Genomic DNA, 15408 nt, shown 5'->3' on the forward strand with positions numbered 1-15408 from the left:
GAAAGGAATCATAAAGAACAGAGCAGAAATAAATGACATAGAAACTAAGAAAACAATAGCAAAGATCGATAAAACGAAAAGTGGTTCTTTGAGAAGATAAAAAAAAAAAATGATAACCATTAGCCAGAATCAGCACGAAAAAGAGGGAGAGGACTCAAATCCATAAAATTAGAAATGGAAAAGGAGAAGTTACAACAGACACCACAGAAATACAAAGCATCCTAAGAGACTACTACAAGTGACCCCATGCCGATACAATGGACAATCTGGAAGAAATTGACACATTCTTAGAAAGGTATAACCTTCCAAGATTGAACCAGGAACAAATAGAAAATATGAATAGGCCAATCACAAGTAAAGAAATTGAAACTGTGATTAAAAATCTTCTAGCAAACAAACCTCCAGCAGCAGATGGCTTCACAGTTGAATTCTATCAAACATTTAGAGAAGCACAAACACATATACTTCTCAAACTCTTCCAAAAAATTGCAGAGGAGGGAACATTCCCAAACTCCTTCTATGAGGCCACCATCACCCTGATTCCAAAACCAGAAAAAGATACTACAAAAAAAAGAAAAAGAAAATTACAGACCAATATCAGTGATGAACATAGAAGCAAAAATCCTCAGCAAAATACTAGTGAACAGAATCCAACAACACACTAAAAGGATCATATGTCATCATCCAGTCGGATATACCCCAGGGATGCAAGGGTTCTTCAATATACACAAAGCAATCAATGTGACACACCATGTTAACAAATTGAAGAAGAAAAACCATATGATCATCTCACTAGATGCAGAAAAAGCTTTTGACAAAATTCAACACCCATTTATGATAGAAACTGTCCAGAAAGTGGGCATAAAGGGAATCTCTATATAATAATGGCCATATACGACAAACCCACAGCAAACATCATTCTCAATGGTGAAAAACTGAAAGCCTTTCCTCTAAGGTCAGGAACAAGACAGGGATGTCCACTCTCACCACTCTTATTCCACATAGTTGTGGAAGTCCTAGCAATGACAATCAGAGAAGAAAAAGAAATAAAAGGAATCCAAATTGGAAAAGAAGAAGTAAAACTGACAGTCTTGGCAGATGACATGATACTATACATAGAGAACCCTAAGGATGCCACCAGAAAACTACTTGAGCTAATCAGTGAATTTGGTAAAGATGCAGGATACAAAATGAATGATCAGAAATCTCTTGCATTCCTATACACTAATGATGAAAAGGCTGAAAGAGAAAATAAGGAAACACTCTCATTTACCATTACAACAAAAAGAAAAAAATACCTAGGAATAAACATACCTAGGGAGACAAAAGACCTGTATGCATAAAACTATAAGACACTATTAGATGAAAGAAATTAAAGAAGACACATTGTAGAGATATACCATGTTCTTGGATTGGAAGAATCAATATTGTGAAAATGACTATTATACTACCAAAAGCAATCTACAGCTTCAATGCAATCTCTATCAAATTACCAATGATATTTTTTACAGAACTAGAACGAAAAACCTTAAAATTTCTGTGGAGCCACAAAAGACCCCGAATAGCCAAAGCAGGCTTGAGGGAAAGAAACGGAGCTGGAGGAATCAGGCTCCCTGACTTCAGACTAAACTGCAAAGCTACAGTAATCAAGAGAGTATGGTACTGGAACAAAAAGAGAAATATACATAAATGGAGTAGGATAGAAAGCCCAGAGATAAACCCACACACCTATGGTCACCTTAGTTTTGACAAAGGAGGCAAGAATATACAATGGAGAAAAGACAGCCTCTTCAATAAGGGTGCTGGGAAAACTGGAGAGCTACATGTAAAAGAATGAAAATTAGAACACTCCCTAACACTGTACACAAAAATAAACTCCAAATGGATTAGAGACCTCAATGTAAGGCCAGGCACTATAATACTCTTAGAGAAAAACATAGAAAGAACACACTTTAACATAACTCAAAGCAAGATCTTCCTTGATCCACTTCCTAGACTAATGGAGTTAAAAAAAAAAGAAAGAAAGAAATGCGACCTAATGAAACTTAAAAGCTTTTGTAAAACAAAGGAAACTACAAACAAGACAAAAACACAATGCTTAATTTCTTTCATCTAATAGTGTCTTATAGTTTTATGCATACAGGTCTTTTGTCTCCCTAGGTATGTTTATTCCTAGGTATTTTTTTCTTTTTGTTGTAATGGTAAATGAGAGTGTTTCCTTATTTTCTCTTTCAGCCTTTTCATCATTAGTGTATAGGAATGCAAGAGATTTCTGATCATTCATTTTGTATCCTGCATCTTTACCAAATTCACTGATTAGCTCAAGTAGTTTTCTGGTGGCATCCTTAGGGTTCTCTATGTATAGTATCATGTCATCTGCCAAGACTGTCAGTTTTACTTCTTCTTTTCCAATTTGGATTCCTTTTATTTCTTTTTCTTCTCTGATTGTCATTGCTAGGACTTCCACAACTATGTGGAATAAGAGTGGTGAGAGTGGACATCCCTGTCTTGTTCCTGACCTTAGAGGAAAGGCTTTCAGTTTTTCACCATTGAGAATGATGTTTGCTGTGGGTTTGTCGTATATGGCCATTATTATATAGAGATTCCCTTTATGCCCACTTTCTGGACAGTTTCTATCATAAATGGGTGTTGAATTTTGTCAAAAGCTTTTTCTGCATCTAGTGAGATGATCATATGGTTTTTCTTCTTCAATTTGTTAACATGGTGTGTCACATTGATTGCTTTGTGTATATTGAAGAACCCTTGCATCCCTGGGGTATATCCGACTGGATGATGACATATGATCCTTTTAGTGTGTTGTTGGATTCTGTTCACTAGTATTTTGCTGAGGATTTTTGCTTCTATGTTCATCACTGATATTGGTCTGTAATTTTCTTTTTCTTTTTTTTGTAGTATCTTTTTCTGGTTTTGGAATCAGGGTGATGGTGGCCTCATAGAAGGAGTTTGGGAATGTTCCCTCCTCTGCAATTTTTTGGAAGAGTTTGAGAAGTATATGTGTTTGTGCTTCTCTAAATGTTTGATAGAATTCAACTGTGAAGCCATCTGCTGCTGGAGGTTTGTTTGCTAGAAGATTTTTAATCACAGTTTCAATTTCTTTACTTGTGATTGGCCTATTCATATTTTCTATTTGTTCCTGGTTCAATCTTGGAAGGTTATACCTTTCTAAGAATGTGTCAATTTCTTCCAGATTGTCCATTGTATCGGCATGGGGTCACTTGTAGTAGTCTCTTAGGATGCTTTGTATTTCTGTGGTGTCTGTTGTAACTTCTCCTTTTCCATTTCTAATTTTATGGATTTGAGTCCTCTCCCTCTTTTTCGTGCTGATTCTGGCTAATGGTTATCATTTTTTTTTTTTATCTTCTCAAAGAACCACTTTTCGTTTTATCGATCTTTGCTATTGTTTTCTTAGTTTCTATGTCATTTATTTCTGCTCTGTTCTTTATGATTCCTTTCCACCTGCTAACTTTGTGTTTTGTTTGTTCTTCTTTCTCTAGTTCCTTTAGGTGTAAGGTTAGATTGTTTGAATTGTTTCTTGTTTCTTGAGGTAGGCTTGCATTGCTATAAACTTCCCCCTGAGAACTGCTTTTGCTGCATCCCATAGTTTTGGGATCGTCATGTTTTCATTGTAATTTGTCTGTAGGTATTTTTTGATCTCCTCTTTGATTTCTTCACTTATTCCTTGGTTATTTAATAAAGTATTGTTTAGCTTCCATGTCTTTGTGTTTTTAATGTGGTTTTCTTTCCCTGAGTTGATTTCTAATCTCATAGCATTTTGGTCAGAAAACATGCTTGATATGATTTCAATATTCTTTAATTTACTGAGGCTTGATTTGGGACCCAAGATGTGATCTATCCTGGAGAATGTTCTGTGTGCCCTTGAGAATAAAGTGTAAGCTGCTGTTTTGGATGGAATGTCCTATAAATATCTATTAAATCTATCTGGTCTATTGTGTCATTTAAAGCTTGGGTTTCCTTATTAATTTTCTGTTTGGATGATGTGTCCATTGGTGTAAGTGAGGTGTTAAAGTCCCCCACTATTACTGTGTTACTGTCAATTTCCTCTTTTATAGCTGTTAGCAGTTGCCTTATGTATTAAGGTGCTCCTATGTTGGGTGCATATATATTTATAATTGCTATATCTTCTTCTTGGATTGATCCCCTTGATCATTATGTAGTGTCCTTCCTTGTCTCTTGCAACATTCTTTAAAGTGTATTTTGTCTGATATGAGTATTGCTACTCCAGCTTTCTTTTGATTTCCATTTGTATGGAATATCTTTTTCCATCCCCTCACTTTCAGTCTGTATGTGTCCCTAGGTCTGAAATGGGTCTCTTGTAGACATCATATATATGGGTCTTGTTTCTGTATCCATTCAGTGAGCCTGTGTCTTTTGGATGGAGTATTTAATCCATTCACTTTTGAGGTAATTATCAATATGTATGTTCTTATTTCCATTTTCTTAATTGTTATAGGTTTGTTTTTGTAGGTTCTTTTTTTCTCATGTGTTTCCCACTTAGAGAAGTTCCTTTAGCATTTGTTGTAGAGCTCGTTTGGTGGTGCTGAATTGTCTTAGGTTTCGATTGTCTGTAAAGCTTTTGATTTCTCTGTTGAATCTGAATGAGATCCTTGCTGGCTAGAGCAATCTTCATTGTAGGTTCTTCCCTTTCATCTCTTTAAGTATATTGTGCTACTCCCTTCTGGCCTGTAGAGCTTCTGCTGAGAAATCAGCTGTTAACCTTATGGGAGTTCTCTTGTATGTTATTTGTTGTTCTCCCCTTTTTGCTTTCAATGATTTTTCTTTGTCTTTATTTTTTTGTCAATTTGATTACTATGTGTCTTGGCCTGTTTCTCCTTGGGTTTATCCTGCCTGGGACTCTCTGTGCTTCCTGGACTTGAGTGGCTATTTCCTTTCTCATGTTAAGGAAGTTTTTGACTATAATCTCTTCAAATATTTTCTCGGGTCTTTTCCCTCTCCCCTCTCCTCCTGGGAACCCTATAATGCAAAAGTTGTTGTGTTTAATGTTGTCCCAGAGGTCCCTTAGGCTGTCTTCATTTCTTTTCATTCTGTTTTCTTTATTCTGTTCTGTGCCAGTGAATTCCACCATTCTGTCTTCCAGGTCACTTATCCGTTCTTCTGCCTCAGTTATTCTGCTATTGATTCTTTCTAGTCTATTTTTCATTTCAGTTATTGAATTGTTCATCTCTGTTTGTTTGTTCTGTAATTCTTCTTGTTACTTGCTCTGTAATTCTTCTAGGTCTTTGTTAAACATTTCTTGCATCTTCTCGCTCTTTGCCTCCATTCATTTTTGAGGTCCTGGATCATCTTCACTATCATTATTCTGAATTCTCTTTCTGGAAGTTTTCCTGTCTCCACTTCCTTTAGTTGTTTTCCTGGGGGTTTATCTTTTTCCTTCATCTGGTACCTAGCCCTCTGCCTTTTCTTCCTGTCTATCTTTCCGTGAATGTGGTTTTTGTTCCATGGGCTGTAGGATTGCTGTTCTTCTTGCCTCTGCTGTCTGCCCTCTGGTGGATGAGGCTATCTAAGAGGCTTGTGCAAGCTTCCTGATGGGAAGAACTGGGGGTGTGTAGAGCTGGGTGTTGCTCTGGTGGGCAGAGTTCAGTAAAACTTTAATCTGCTTGTCTGCTGATGGGTGGGCCTGTGTTCCCTCCCTGTTGGTTGTTTGGCCTGAGGCGACCCAGCACTGGAGCTTACCTGGGCTTTTTGGTAGGGCTAATGGTGGACTCTGGGAGGGCTCATGCCAAGGAGCACTCCCCAGAACCTCCACCACCAACGTTCCTGTCCTCAGGGTGATCCACAGCCACCACCTGCCTCTGCAGGACACCCTCCATCACCAGCAGGTACGTCTGGTTCAGTCTCCTATGGGGTCACTGCTCCTTCCCCTGGGTCCCGATGCACACACTACTTTGTGTGTGCCTTCCAAGAGTGGAGTCTCTGTTTCCCCCAGTCTTGTCGAAGTCCTGCAAACATAGTCCGCTGGCCTTTAAAGTCTGATTCTCTAGGAATTCCTCCTCCCATTGCCAGACCCCCAGGTTGGGAGGACTGACGTGGGGCTCAGAACCTTCACTCCAGTGGGTGGACTTCTGTGGTATAAGTGTTCTCCAGTTTGTGAGTCACCCACCCAACCGTTATGGGGTTTGATTTTATTGTGATTGCTCCCCTCCTACCATCTGATTGTGGCTTCTCCTTTGTCTTTGGATGTGGAGTATCTTTCTTGGTGATTTCCAGTGTCTTCCTGTCAATGATTGTTCATCACTTAGTTGTGATCCCAGTGCTCTCGCAAGAGGGAGTGAGGGCATGTCCTTCTACTCCACCATCTTGAACCAGTCTTCCTAAAATCTTATATATCCTGGAACAGTGATATCAGTCATCATTCTAGTGATTATCTTGGAAGGTAGTATGTCACCAAACTATCCAAGTTTCTTGTCAATTGCATTGTAATCTGAACCTTAACCCCACCATTTTTTCTTGTTGTTTATAGACAATCATTGTTTTACTCTGATGCTTTCATAAAACAAAGATCTTCAGGAAGAGTCATAAAAAGTATTTTTGGACAAATGTAAATTTCTGATGACTTTTAAATCATACCCCTAACTGGGTAAGAAATTATAAACCTCTAATGGAAAATGCGAGGACTTCATCCAGATCAACAGAATCAGTTACATCGGACTGAATTAACTGATAAATATGATTTATAATTTCATGACTTCTTCTGAAATATACTTGCTTTTAATTCTTTGGTTTCCAGAAAAACCTTTCCTCTCATGCTGGGAGCTACAAGTTGATAAAGTATACCTTTGTAAACAAAAAAGAAACATTTATCTTTTTCTCTCTGAGAGATCCTTCCAGAATTTGGCTTCTCCAGCTGGCTCCCCTGTGGAACTGATGTCTTTTTAGGACAAGATTGCAAGTAGTTATGCTAGTTTTTGTTTTACTTTGTTCTCTCTTGTTGTTTTTAAATTATTTATACTTCATGCCCCTCTCTGCTTCACTGTGACTTTATTAATGTCACTAGCCGGATTACTTATATCCTGCCTGTTTTACAAGACTGTTGTCTCATGTGGCCCAAAGTGTAACCAGGTCTCTGACAAAATTAATGATGGCTAGGTCTTGAGGCTGTGGCTCATATATGTAACTCTACATAGAATAACTGTAATAGTGCATTTCTAGGTATATGAACAAGCAACAAATGAAAACATTTTCTGGATCATAGCAGACTAGTAAGAAAGGCCACCGAGAGAATTTTAGATTATCAATAGACCCTGATTCAAAAATCAATATCTTGAGTGACCTCTCAACAGTATTGAATAAAGCATAATGTTTAACTTTTTTTTTTCAGTTGACAATTAGAACCAATACAAGAGTATGAAAAGAGAGAAAAGAGGAGGGTGAAAGAGGTAGAGAGAATGAGGTTTGCTTCAGATGTCAGGTGTGGAAACACATAAATTGCCTACTTTTAAACTGTTACATTTAAAAGACCTATAAACATATGTATATATGTTTATATACATCACTTATCCTTAAAAAAAAAAGAAAAGAAAAGAAAAGGGATCATGTTTGGCGGAAATAGAAACCAAGAAACAAAACGAAAACATCCCCACAAATCAAAAAGTTTCATAGACAATTCAATTTCCCATTTTTCTATTCAGAAATCCAGCCACAAAGTGAGACTTGTTTGGCTTGTCACCAGACTCAGATGATTGTTTTAGATGATTTCTAACCACATTTCAAGCAAGATATTAAGAAATAAAATATTGCCTGCCATATCAGTAAACAAAGGATGCCACAGTCCTCAGTGATTGCAGCCACCTCTGACATTGAGTGGTGAGCCCTGAGGGAACTCAGGAAGGAAACAAAGAATACCTGCCAAATAGCAGCCATCAGACTGCAGCCACTCCCCACAGTGAGCCCTGAGGAAACTCAGGACGGGAAAACACAGGATCCTGGCCCCAGATAGCTGAAGTGCATATCAAATGAATGATTTCAGTGAGCCCACAGTCTTGCAACTTCTCATACAAAGAGAAGTGCTATATTCTTTAACTTGAGATATCTAGTTTTCTTCTATTAAGGGTAATCTTTTGTTCCTACTACCTGCATTTTGTTGAAAAACTCGTATATACCCTGGCTCCCCCCTTGCCTCCTCAGATCAGTTTTCTCAGGGTTACTTGAGATGCTGCCTCCCGGGCTTGACGTCCTTAGTATGTCTGCCAAATAAAATATAACTCTCAACTTTTAGGTTGTGCGTTTATTTTTTATTTTTATTTTTTGGCCAGGCTGAGCGGCTTACAAGATCTTAGTTCCCTGACTAGGGACTGAACCTGGGGTGATGGCAGTGAAAGCACTGTGTCCTAACCCCTGGATCACCAGGGAACTCCCTAGGTCGTATGGTTATATTTTAGTCAACAATGTAATCACCAGATAATATAAATTTTTGTTGTTGTTGTTATCAGATACCTGCTGCAGTGGCAGCATAAAGACTAGTTCACAAACAAGCAACATTTTCTTGTTAAGATACTGAAACCAATGTCTTTGAAACAAGGCCAAAGCAAGGATTCACATTATATCCACTATTAATTACTACAGTACTACTTTGAAGGCTAAAAGATAAAAAGGATAAGTGCAAATATAGGGCCAAAATAGGGAAAGTATCTGTGAAATGTGTTTCAGCTAAAGGATGCTATCTTTCATGTATAAAGCACTAGACAAAATGAAAAGAAAAAATCCTCAGCAGAAAACTGAGAAATACTCATAAGCGTTGACCAATTATTGGAGTATTAAATAAATTATTTCAAAAGATTAGAAGCTGAATGAAAGTAGTTTCTGATCTTAATAAAGTGAGAAAAAATAATGTGTGCAAAGTACAATGGAACACTTCCATGGAATATCTTTAACACATTTTCCTTAAAGTAGCTTTTGGTCAAACAGCTGCTTGGTTTGCTTGAGAACTGAAGCTATAACTGACCTTGACAGAAACAGAAGGGAGATATGAAACAGAGGGGAGATCAAAAGTGACCTTCCTTTTATAGAAAAGCACAAGCTAAGACAAACAACATCTGAGCTGATTAGAGGAATTAAAAAGAGTAGGTCATGCTTGTGCATCAGAAGTGAAATGAAAGGAGTGAGGCCACCTGTATGTTTCAAGGTAGAAAGGAGGAGTGCATTGTAATCAGTTTCCTTTTTACATATTTTAGACCTGGCTAGCAGAGGTATGTCTTTTTAATACCATCAGTTACAACTGATATGGGAAAATGCTTTGGGTTAGGCCATTTTTTAGACAATCTCCTATATTTTGGAAATGTCAAAATGGTAAACTAAAACAAAGTGTTTGAGGCTAGAGAAGAAAACAAGCAGCATTATTTTATCGTTGTAAACTAAACACAGTGGATATGTATTAGTAAGTTTCTTTTTTCCGCTAGTTTCTTTTTCTCCCTCCCCACCCCACCCCAGATTAATTAGGAAGCCACTGGAAAGGAGATAGCAGTACAATCGATCATGTTTAAGGGAATCTATATGGTTTACTTGTTTAAAGTCTTGGAACAATGAAATAACTGAGCATTGATTTGTATCTAACACATTCAAAGAATATTTCATTTCAGTTCTTTAAAGCCAGACCATAATTATTTTACGAATCCATCAAAACTTAAAAAACAAACAAAGGAGCAAATAAATAAACAGACCTTAAAGGCATTTGACTCTAAAGTTCCAAAGGAAATTAGCTATTTATAAAATTTGTTAAAACCCATAAATTTAGTATTATTCTATTTAATCTTTTCGTTTACTTCATAGTGTCCTTTGCTGCACAAATATTTTAACACTGGCTGCTGTGTACTTTATGTATTTTTCTTTTGTTGTTTGTGTCTTATGTATCATTAGGCTTAAAAAACAAAAAACAAAACAAAAAAAAAGCTCACAGACAAACTGCAAAGGAAATGCACACATAAGTGGATTTAGATTAGTAAACTCCAACTGGTTTAAGATTTGTGGGGGAGTTATCCTTTAACTCCATATATTCATATTTTGATGGGAAGGTCCTGATACATTTAGAGGAAATAAATGGAGTAACATCCATGTAATTTTCCTTGTATCCACATCTTAATTTGAAGATGTTCTAATTTTGGGGGCTGGGGGGTGGTGTAGGAGATGGGGGGTGATGAGGAAGAAAATATATAAATTACTAATGTAAAAATTTGTGGGTTTTATTGTGTAAAAACTGTTGAGCTGTGTTTCCATTCACCATAGAAATTAAAATGAGAGCTACACAGGGGGTATTAAACTCATGAGAATAAAGTGCGTATCAGTACTACCCCAAGTACAGTTGATTTCACCAGAATAATCTCAGTTATCATTTTCAGTTCTCATCCATTTTTATTCTAATTTGAGAAGGAAGTCTATATGAAATTACTTGAATCTAATATCTCTTGAGCATTTTTATATTCTAGAACAGTAATCCCACCAAAAGAAAAAATGACTTTGTTTGTTTGTTTTGTGAACTTTGTTCTTAGTAAATCCTGTTTGGATTTAATATTGGCAGGGCCATATCACTTCCTACCACTTAGCTTCTGGGTCTGATTGAGGAAATCATAGTTAACTGTTGAGACATAGTCAGGAATGAATAGGAAAGGTGGTAGTCATTTAACACAATAGTGCCTTAAACTTTTCTTTAATGAATATGGGGGATGGGGGTGGTATCCCAGTTGCCCAGGAGTTCAGGGAAGCACGCTTTTACTCTCTGGCATAAAGGCACAATATTGTAAGGACTGTTAAATATTGTACCTGGGCATAGAGAGTGAGTATCAGCCTTGCTTCTGAGATCAAAATGAGGTGAAACTCGAAAAATGCACTCAAAGAAACAAACATGATATCATATTACCGAGGTGGGCCATGTCTCTCTCTCTCCATCTCCTTTCCTCCATTCTTGCATGAAAAATCATTACTTTAGAGACTCTTGCTATTTTGTTTGTTTGTTTGTTTGTTTGTTTTAAAGTGGATTACCAGTTCTCTTTCCTTCTCCAAGCTTGGAGCTATTTTCACTCCTTTTGTTAATTGAAGCATTGAGGAAATATTTCAAGAACCTAATACATGCCAGGCCCTGTTCTAGGAGCTGGAGGTCTAAAAGCACTGAAATCTCCTTTTTTTTAATTTAAATGTTCTTGCCACCCTTCCTCCAAAAGACTCTTCCCCAACCATTTATGTAATTATATTCATACCTGTGAGGTCCTATTTTTCTTCTTTTTCATTGTGGTTAAATATACATAACATTCATTTTAATCATTTAAACAGTACAATTCAGTACTTAAGTACATTCATAATGCTGTGCAACTGTCACCTGTATCTAGTTCCAGAATATTTCATCACTCCAGAAGGAAACCCTGTACCTGGTAACAGTTCCTCCTCATGCCCACTCCCTCTTATTGAGTCCTGGGCAACCATCACTAATTTGGTTCCTGTCTCTGCATTTGTGTCCTCTGGGGATTTCATATAAATGGAATCTTCCAGTATCTGGCCTCTGGTGACTGCCTTTTTTCACAAAGCTTGATGTTTTCAAGGTTCCTCCACATTGCAGAATGTATCTCTCTTTGCTTTTTAATTTCAATTTTGAAATGGTATATAATCTTTTCTCACATGTTAAACAATTTCCAGCTTTACAAAATCTGCTTTTGTGTATGAGTGCAATTTAAACTTTTGATTCTGTAGTAAGATGTTTGTCTCAAATTGGACCAAGTAACAATATTTTACATTTTATTTGGATCTTGAATACTAAACTTTGATGACAGGATACAGATTATGGGATTTATACATGTCTTTTGATTAAGTTAATTTCTGTTTGGAGTTTCTATTATTCATTGTATCAGATGTCTTATTGCTTAAATCACATTTGGTTATGCAGATTTTTTTTGCATGTAAGGCAGGGATCATTTAAGTTTTATTTTCTTAGGAATTTTGGCATCATTCTTTGGCAGTCTTGGTGAGATTTTTTTTAATTTTAATTTTTCATAGGTTATGTCCTGTGCAGCCTATAATTTTTACTCCCATTTTCCAAATACAGTTTTAAAACTTGTGTCGGGGAAGATTTCTCCTATTTTATTACATGCACATATTTAATGAAAACTCCCAATTGTGCCTTAAGTATTTATTTGGAGGAGGTATTCACTTATTTCATTTTGTAAAGTATGACCTTCTAATTTTGTCCTAAGTTTGAAGTAGAATATAAAAGACGACGACGAATTGATAGCTATAATTTAGAAACTTAGATTTCTAAAACATCGTTATTTTTTGTTTTGTTTAGTTTTGATCATCCGTTATGTAAAAGTGCAGTAGAGAATGACAAGTATACTTCTGTATAGCTTACCCTCTCAAATCACCCCCACCCCCACCCCCCGCCAAAACAAAAACCCAGTCCCTTTTAAGTGTTACATTAACACGACGGAACTGCTTGGGTTCCAAGGTCATTTGTTTTTCTTCAATGGAACACTTTTTATATTTAATTTAATTGTTTCTAAGATTGCCTATTAAATAGCTGTTAGTATATATTAGCATTCCGATCATCGCCAGCATAGATAGTAGAATTCCGAGTTACTTGCCACTGGAATACTGATATAGAATTTTCAATTGTACTTTAGGTAGAAGTGAAGAAACAAGGATCATGATTAGCATGAATTCAGTATCCTGTGTGTTCTAATGGCTAACAAGTTCAGGTTGTCTTTAAGCTTTGTGTTTAAGATAACACTCACTTACATTCATAACGATAAAAAATTCGTTAGTATCTCTGTTGCACCTTCAACCTTTGAATTAAGGGGATAATAAAATAGCTTTATAGTGACAAAGTTTGTATTTATTTTAAAGCAGGTGTTAGCACCTTCAGCGGTTTTGATTAGATGTAAACAAAGCAGAAAGCAGAGCGTTACAATCCTACTAAGTAGTTTCCCTTGAGAGTAGGTAGGTTGGTTGGGCGGGCTTTGGCTGAGGGCCGGGGGCGGTATTGAGGGGAGGTGTTGGGGGCGGAGAAGTACATATTTCACTGCAAAAGCTATAGTCAGTCAGTCCCTCGTAGAAATAACCCTTGAATAGCAAGATAATTTTCGTAACGCTTACACCTTCGAATTTTGCTTCCTCACCCTTTTTAAACGGTGCAATCATACGCTTCTGCCATGTTCAGAATTGTGAACGGTGAGGATTACAGCCCAGCGGTACAGCAACGAAATATCCGCGACTTTGGGAAAGCCCCTTCCCTACTGTGGACGGACAACGGTAGCTCAAATGATCGGTGCGAAACTGGAGGAAATGGTAGAGAGAGCGGCCAGGACCGCGTCAAGCGACCCATGAACGCCTTCATTGTGTGGTCTCGTGATCAAAGGCGAAAGGTGGCTCTAGAGAATCCCCAAATGCGAAACTCAGAGATCAGTAAGCGCCTGGGATACGACTGGAAAATGCTTACAGAAGCCGAAAAGCAGCCATTCTTCGAGGAGGCACAGAGACTACGAGCCATGCACCGAGACAAATACCCGGGCTATAAATATCGACCTCGTCGGAAGGCCAAGAGGCCACAGAAATCGCTTCCCGCAGACTCTTCAGTACAGTGCAGCCGAATGCACATAGAGGAGACGTTGTACCCCTTCACATACAAGGACGGTTGCGCCAAGGCCACACGTTCACGAATGGAAAGCCGGTTAAGCCACTCACAGCCCACGAACATAAGCAGCTCACTCCTGCCCCAGGAGCATCGCAGCAGCTGGACAAGCCTGCGCCACAATAGGGTAACACAGGCTACGCAGACCTGCGGACGTCCCCTTTTACTATAGTTCAGAGCCCGAACTTTCTCACGTTTATTTTCGATGCTGATTTCCTTACTCTCGCTATCAAAGGCCCTATTCATCTCAATTTTACTATTACTTCACCTGTGACTTAATTTCAAAATAAGCCACATAAACATGTTTAACATATAAAGAATTAGGACATTACAATATGACTGAACCTTTGTTTATGACTGCTCGAAAGAATACTAACTATTAAGAAAGTATCTTAACAACACTGAAACTGCTTGAGTTCAAAGGCCATCTGTTTTTCCTATTAGTGGAAATATTTTTATATCTAATTTTAGTTGTTCCCGAGATTGACCATTAGATAGGTATTCGTATATATTAGTAGTCCGGTGATCGTCAGCATAGACAATAGAATTCTCACTCTTTATTTTAAATACTGTAACTCAAAACTATAGTGCTTCGAGAAACACTCACGGATTTATGGTATAGGGAAAAAATGTCGCACTTCGATGGAAATCTTCCTAACTCCTAAACCACTCCCCTGCAGACGGTCTGTTGCTTGGTCTTTTCAGCTACTTTGCAGGTCGTAAACTGCACATAGTTAGTGAATACATATGTACATTCTATCTCCTTTGACAGTTTATATTGGGTCCTCTTCCCGTTGTGGAAAAACCAGTTTTGCTGACATTTGCAGCTCAATTCCTTCAGTCCACACAAACTCTGCACGCTTCGACCTCTATTTTGAACCGATTATAAAGTCTATCGGGTAAAAAGAAATCTTTAATTAGCTCCTATGGGGCTCACGGTTTCGCCGCTTTTCCGAAAATTTTCTTTTAACAATGGCAAGGTACTTGTTTCTATTGCCGCTTAACTATTACGTTCCTGCAAGGAAGAGAGAGAGAGAGAGCGAGGGAAGGAGGGAGGGAGAGAGAGGGAAGGAGAGGGGGGAGAAAGAGGGGGAGAGAGAGAGGTATCAAACCATTCAGATTACGGCGGTGAGGTGGGCGATGGGAGGAGGGAGCCCCCGTCTGGTGAACCTGATGAGATGTCAGTGAAAATACAAGTCAAAGGCATTATAAAATTTGCATACAGGCTAAGGTAGAAAACCTGGCAGTTTGCAAAGAAAAGCATCACTTTTTGGAATAAAAATAAGCCGATGGTCAATATGTATCACACTGTATGATATATATCAAAGTCAACTTTCCAATACATATATTCCAAACCTTTAAAAAATACCTCAAATAATAAAACTCAAAACATGAAAATAGTACTTATTAGAATGAAATGTGAGGTTTTTGAAAGAAAGTTCAGGGTAAAAAGGGAGTTATCTTCAAAGACTGATTTGTTCCAGAAACAGTATTTCTTAATCGGAGATTCATGCAGCCCAAATGAGAACTGTACGTTGTAATAACCTTTCAAACAACTGCCTAAACTACCTTGCATTTTAAAATATTTTACATACATTTTTACATTTATATGTATTTGTGTTTTAGGTTTAACACCTCTCTTTCCACGTGTTCAGAAATAACCTCCACTCTGACCTTCATCAAAATAGGTTATTTTTTCCCTTTCTTGAACTTCAAATAAATTAAAATATAAAATATTATGC

At 37.5% G+C, this 15408-nt stretch overlaps 1 protein-coding gene across 1 annotated transcript; it reads left to right on the forward strand.

Moving 5' to 3' along the window:
• The first annotated feature begins 13172 nt into the window (after positions 1-13172).
• On the forward strand, positions 13173-13838 carry LOC132482942 (sex-determining region Y protein). Its single transcript, XM_060088198.1, has one exon. It carries the CDS (start codon positions 13188-13190, stop codon positions 13836-13838), a length of 651 nt encoding a protein of 216 aa, XP_059944181.1. The 5' UTR covers positions 13173-13187.
• Positions 13839-15408: the final 1570 nt, after the last annotated feature.

Source organism: Mesoplodon densirostris, assembly GCF_025265405.1.
Source record: "Mesoplodon densirostris isolate mMesDen1 chromosome Y unlocalized genomic scaffold, mMesDen1 primary haplotype SUPER_Y_unloc_1, whole genome shotgun sequence".
In the NCBI taxonomy this organism is placed as follows: domain Eukaryota; kingdom Metazoa; phylum Chordata; class Mammalia; order Artiodactyla; family Ziphiidae; genus Mesoplodon; species Mesoplodon densirostris.

What these genes read in the sequence shown, in the direction of transcription:
- LOC132482942 (XM_060088198.1), top strand. Translation starts at nt 13,188, where the DNA reads ATGTTCAGAATTGTGAACGGTGAGGATTACAGCCCAGCGGTACAGCAA.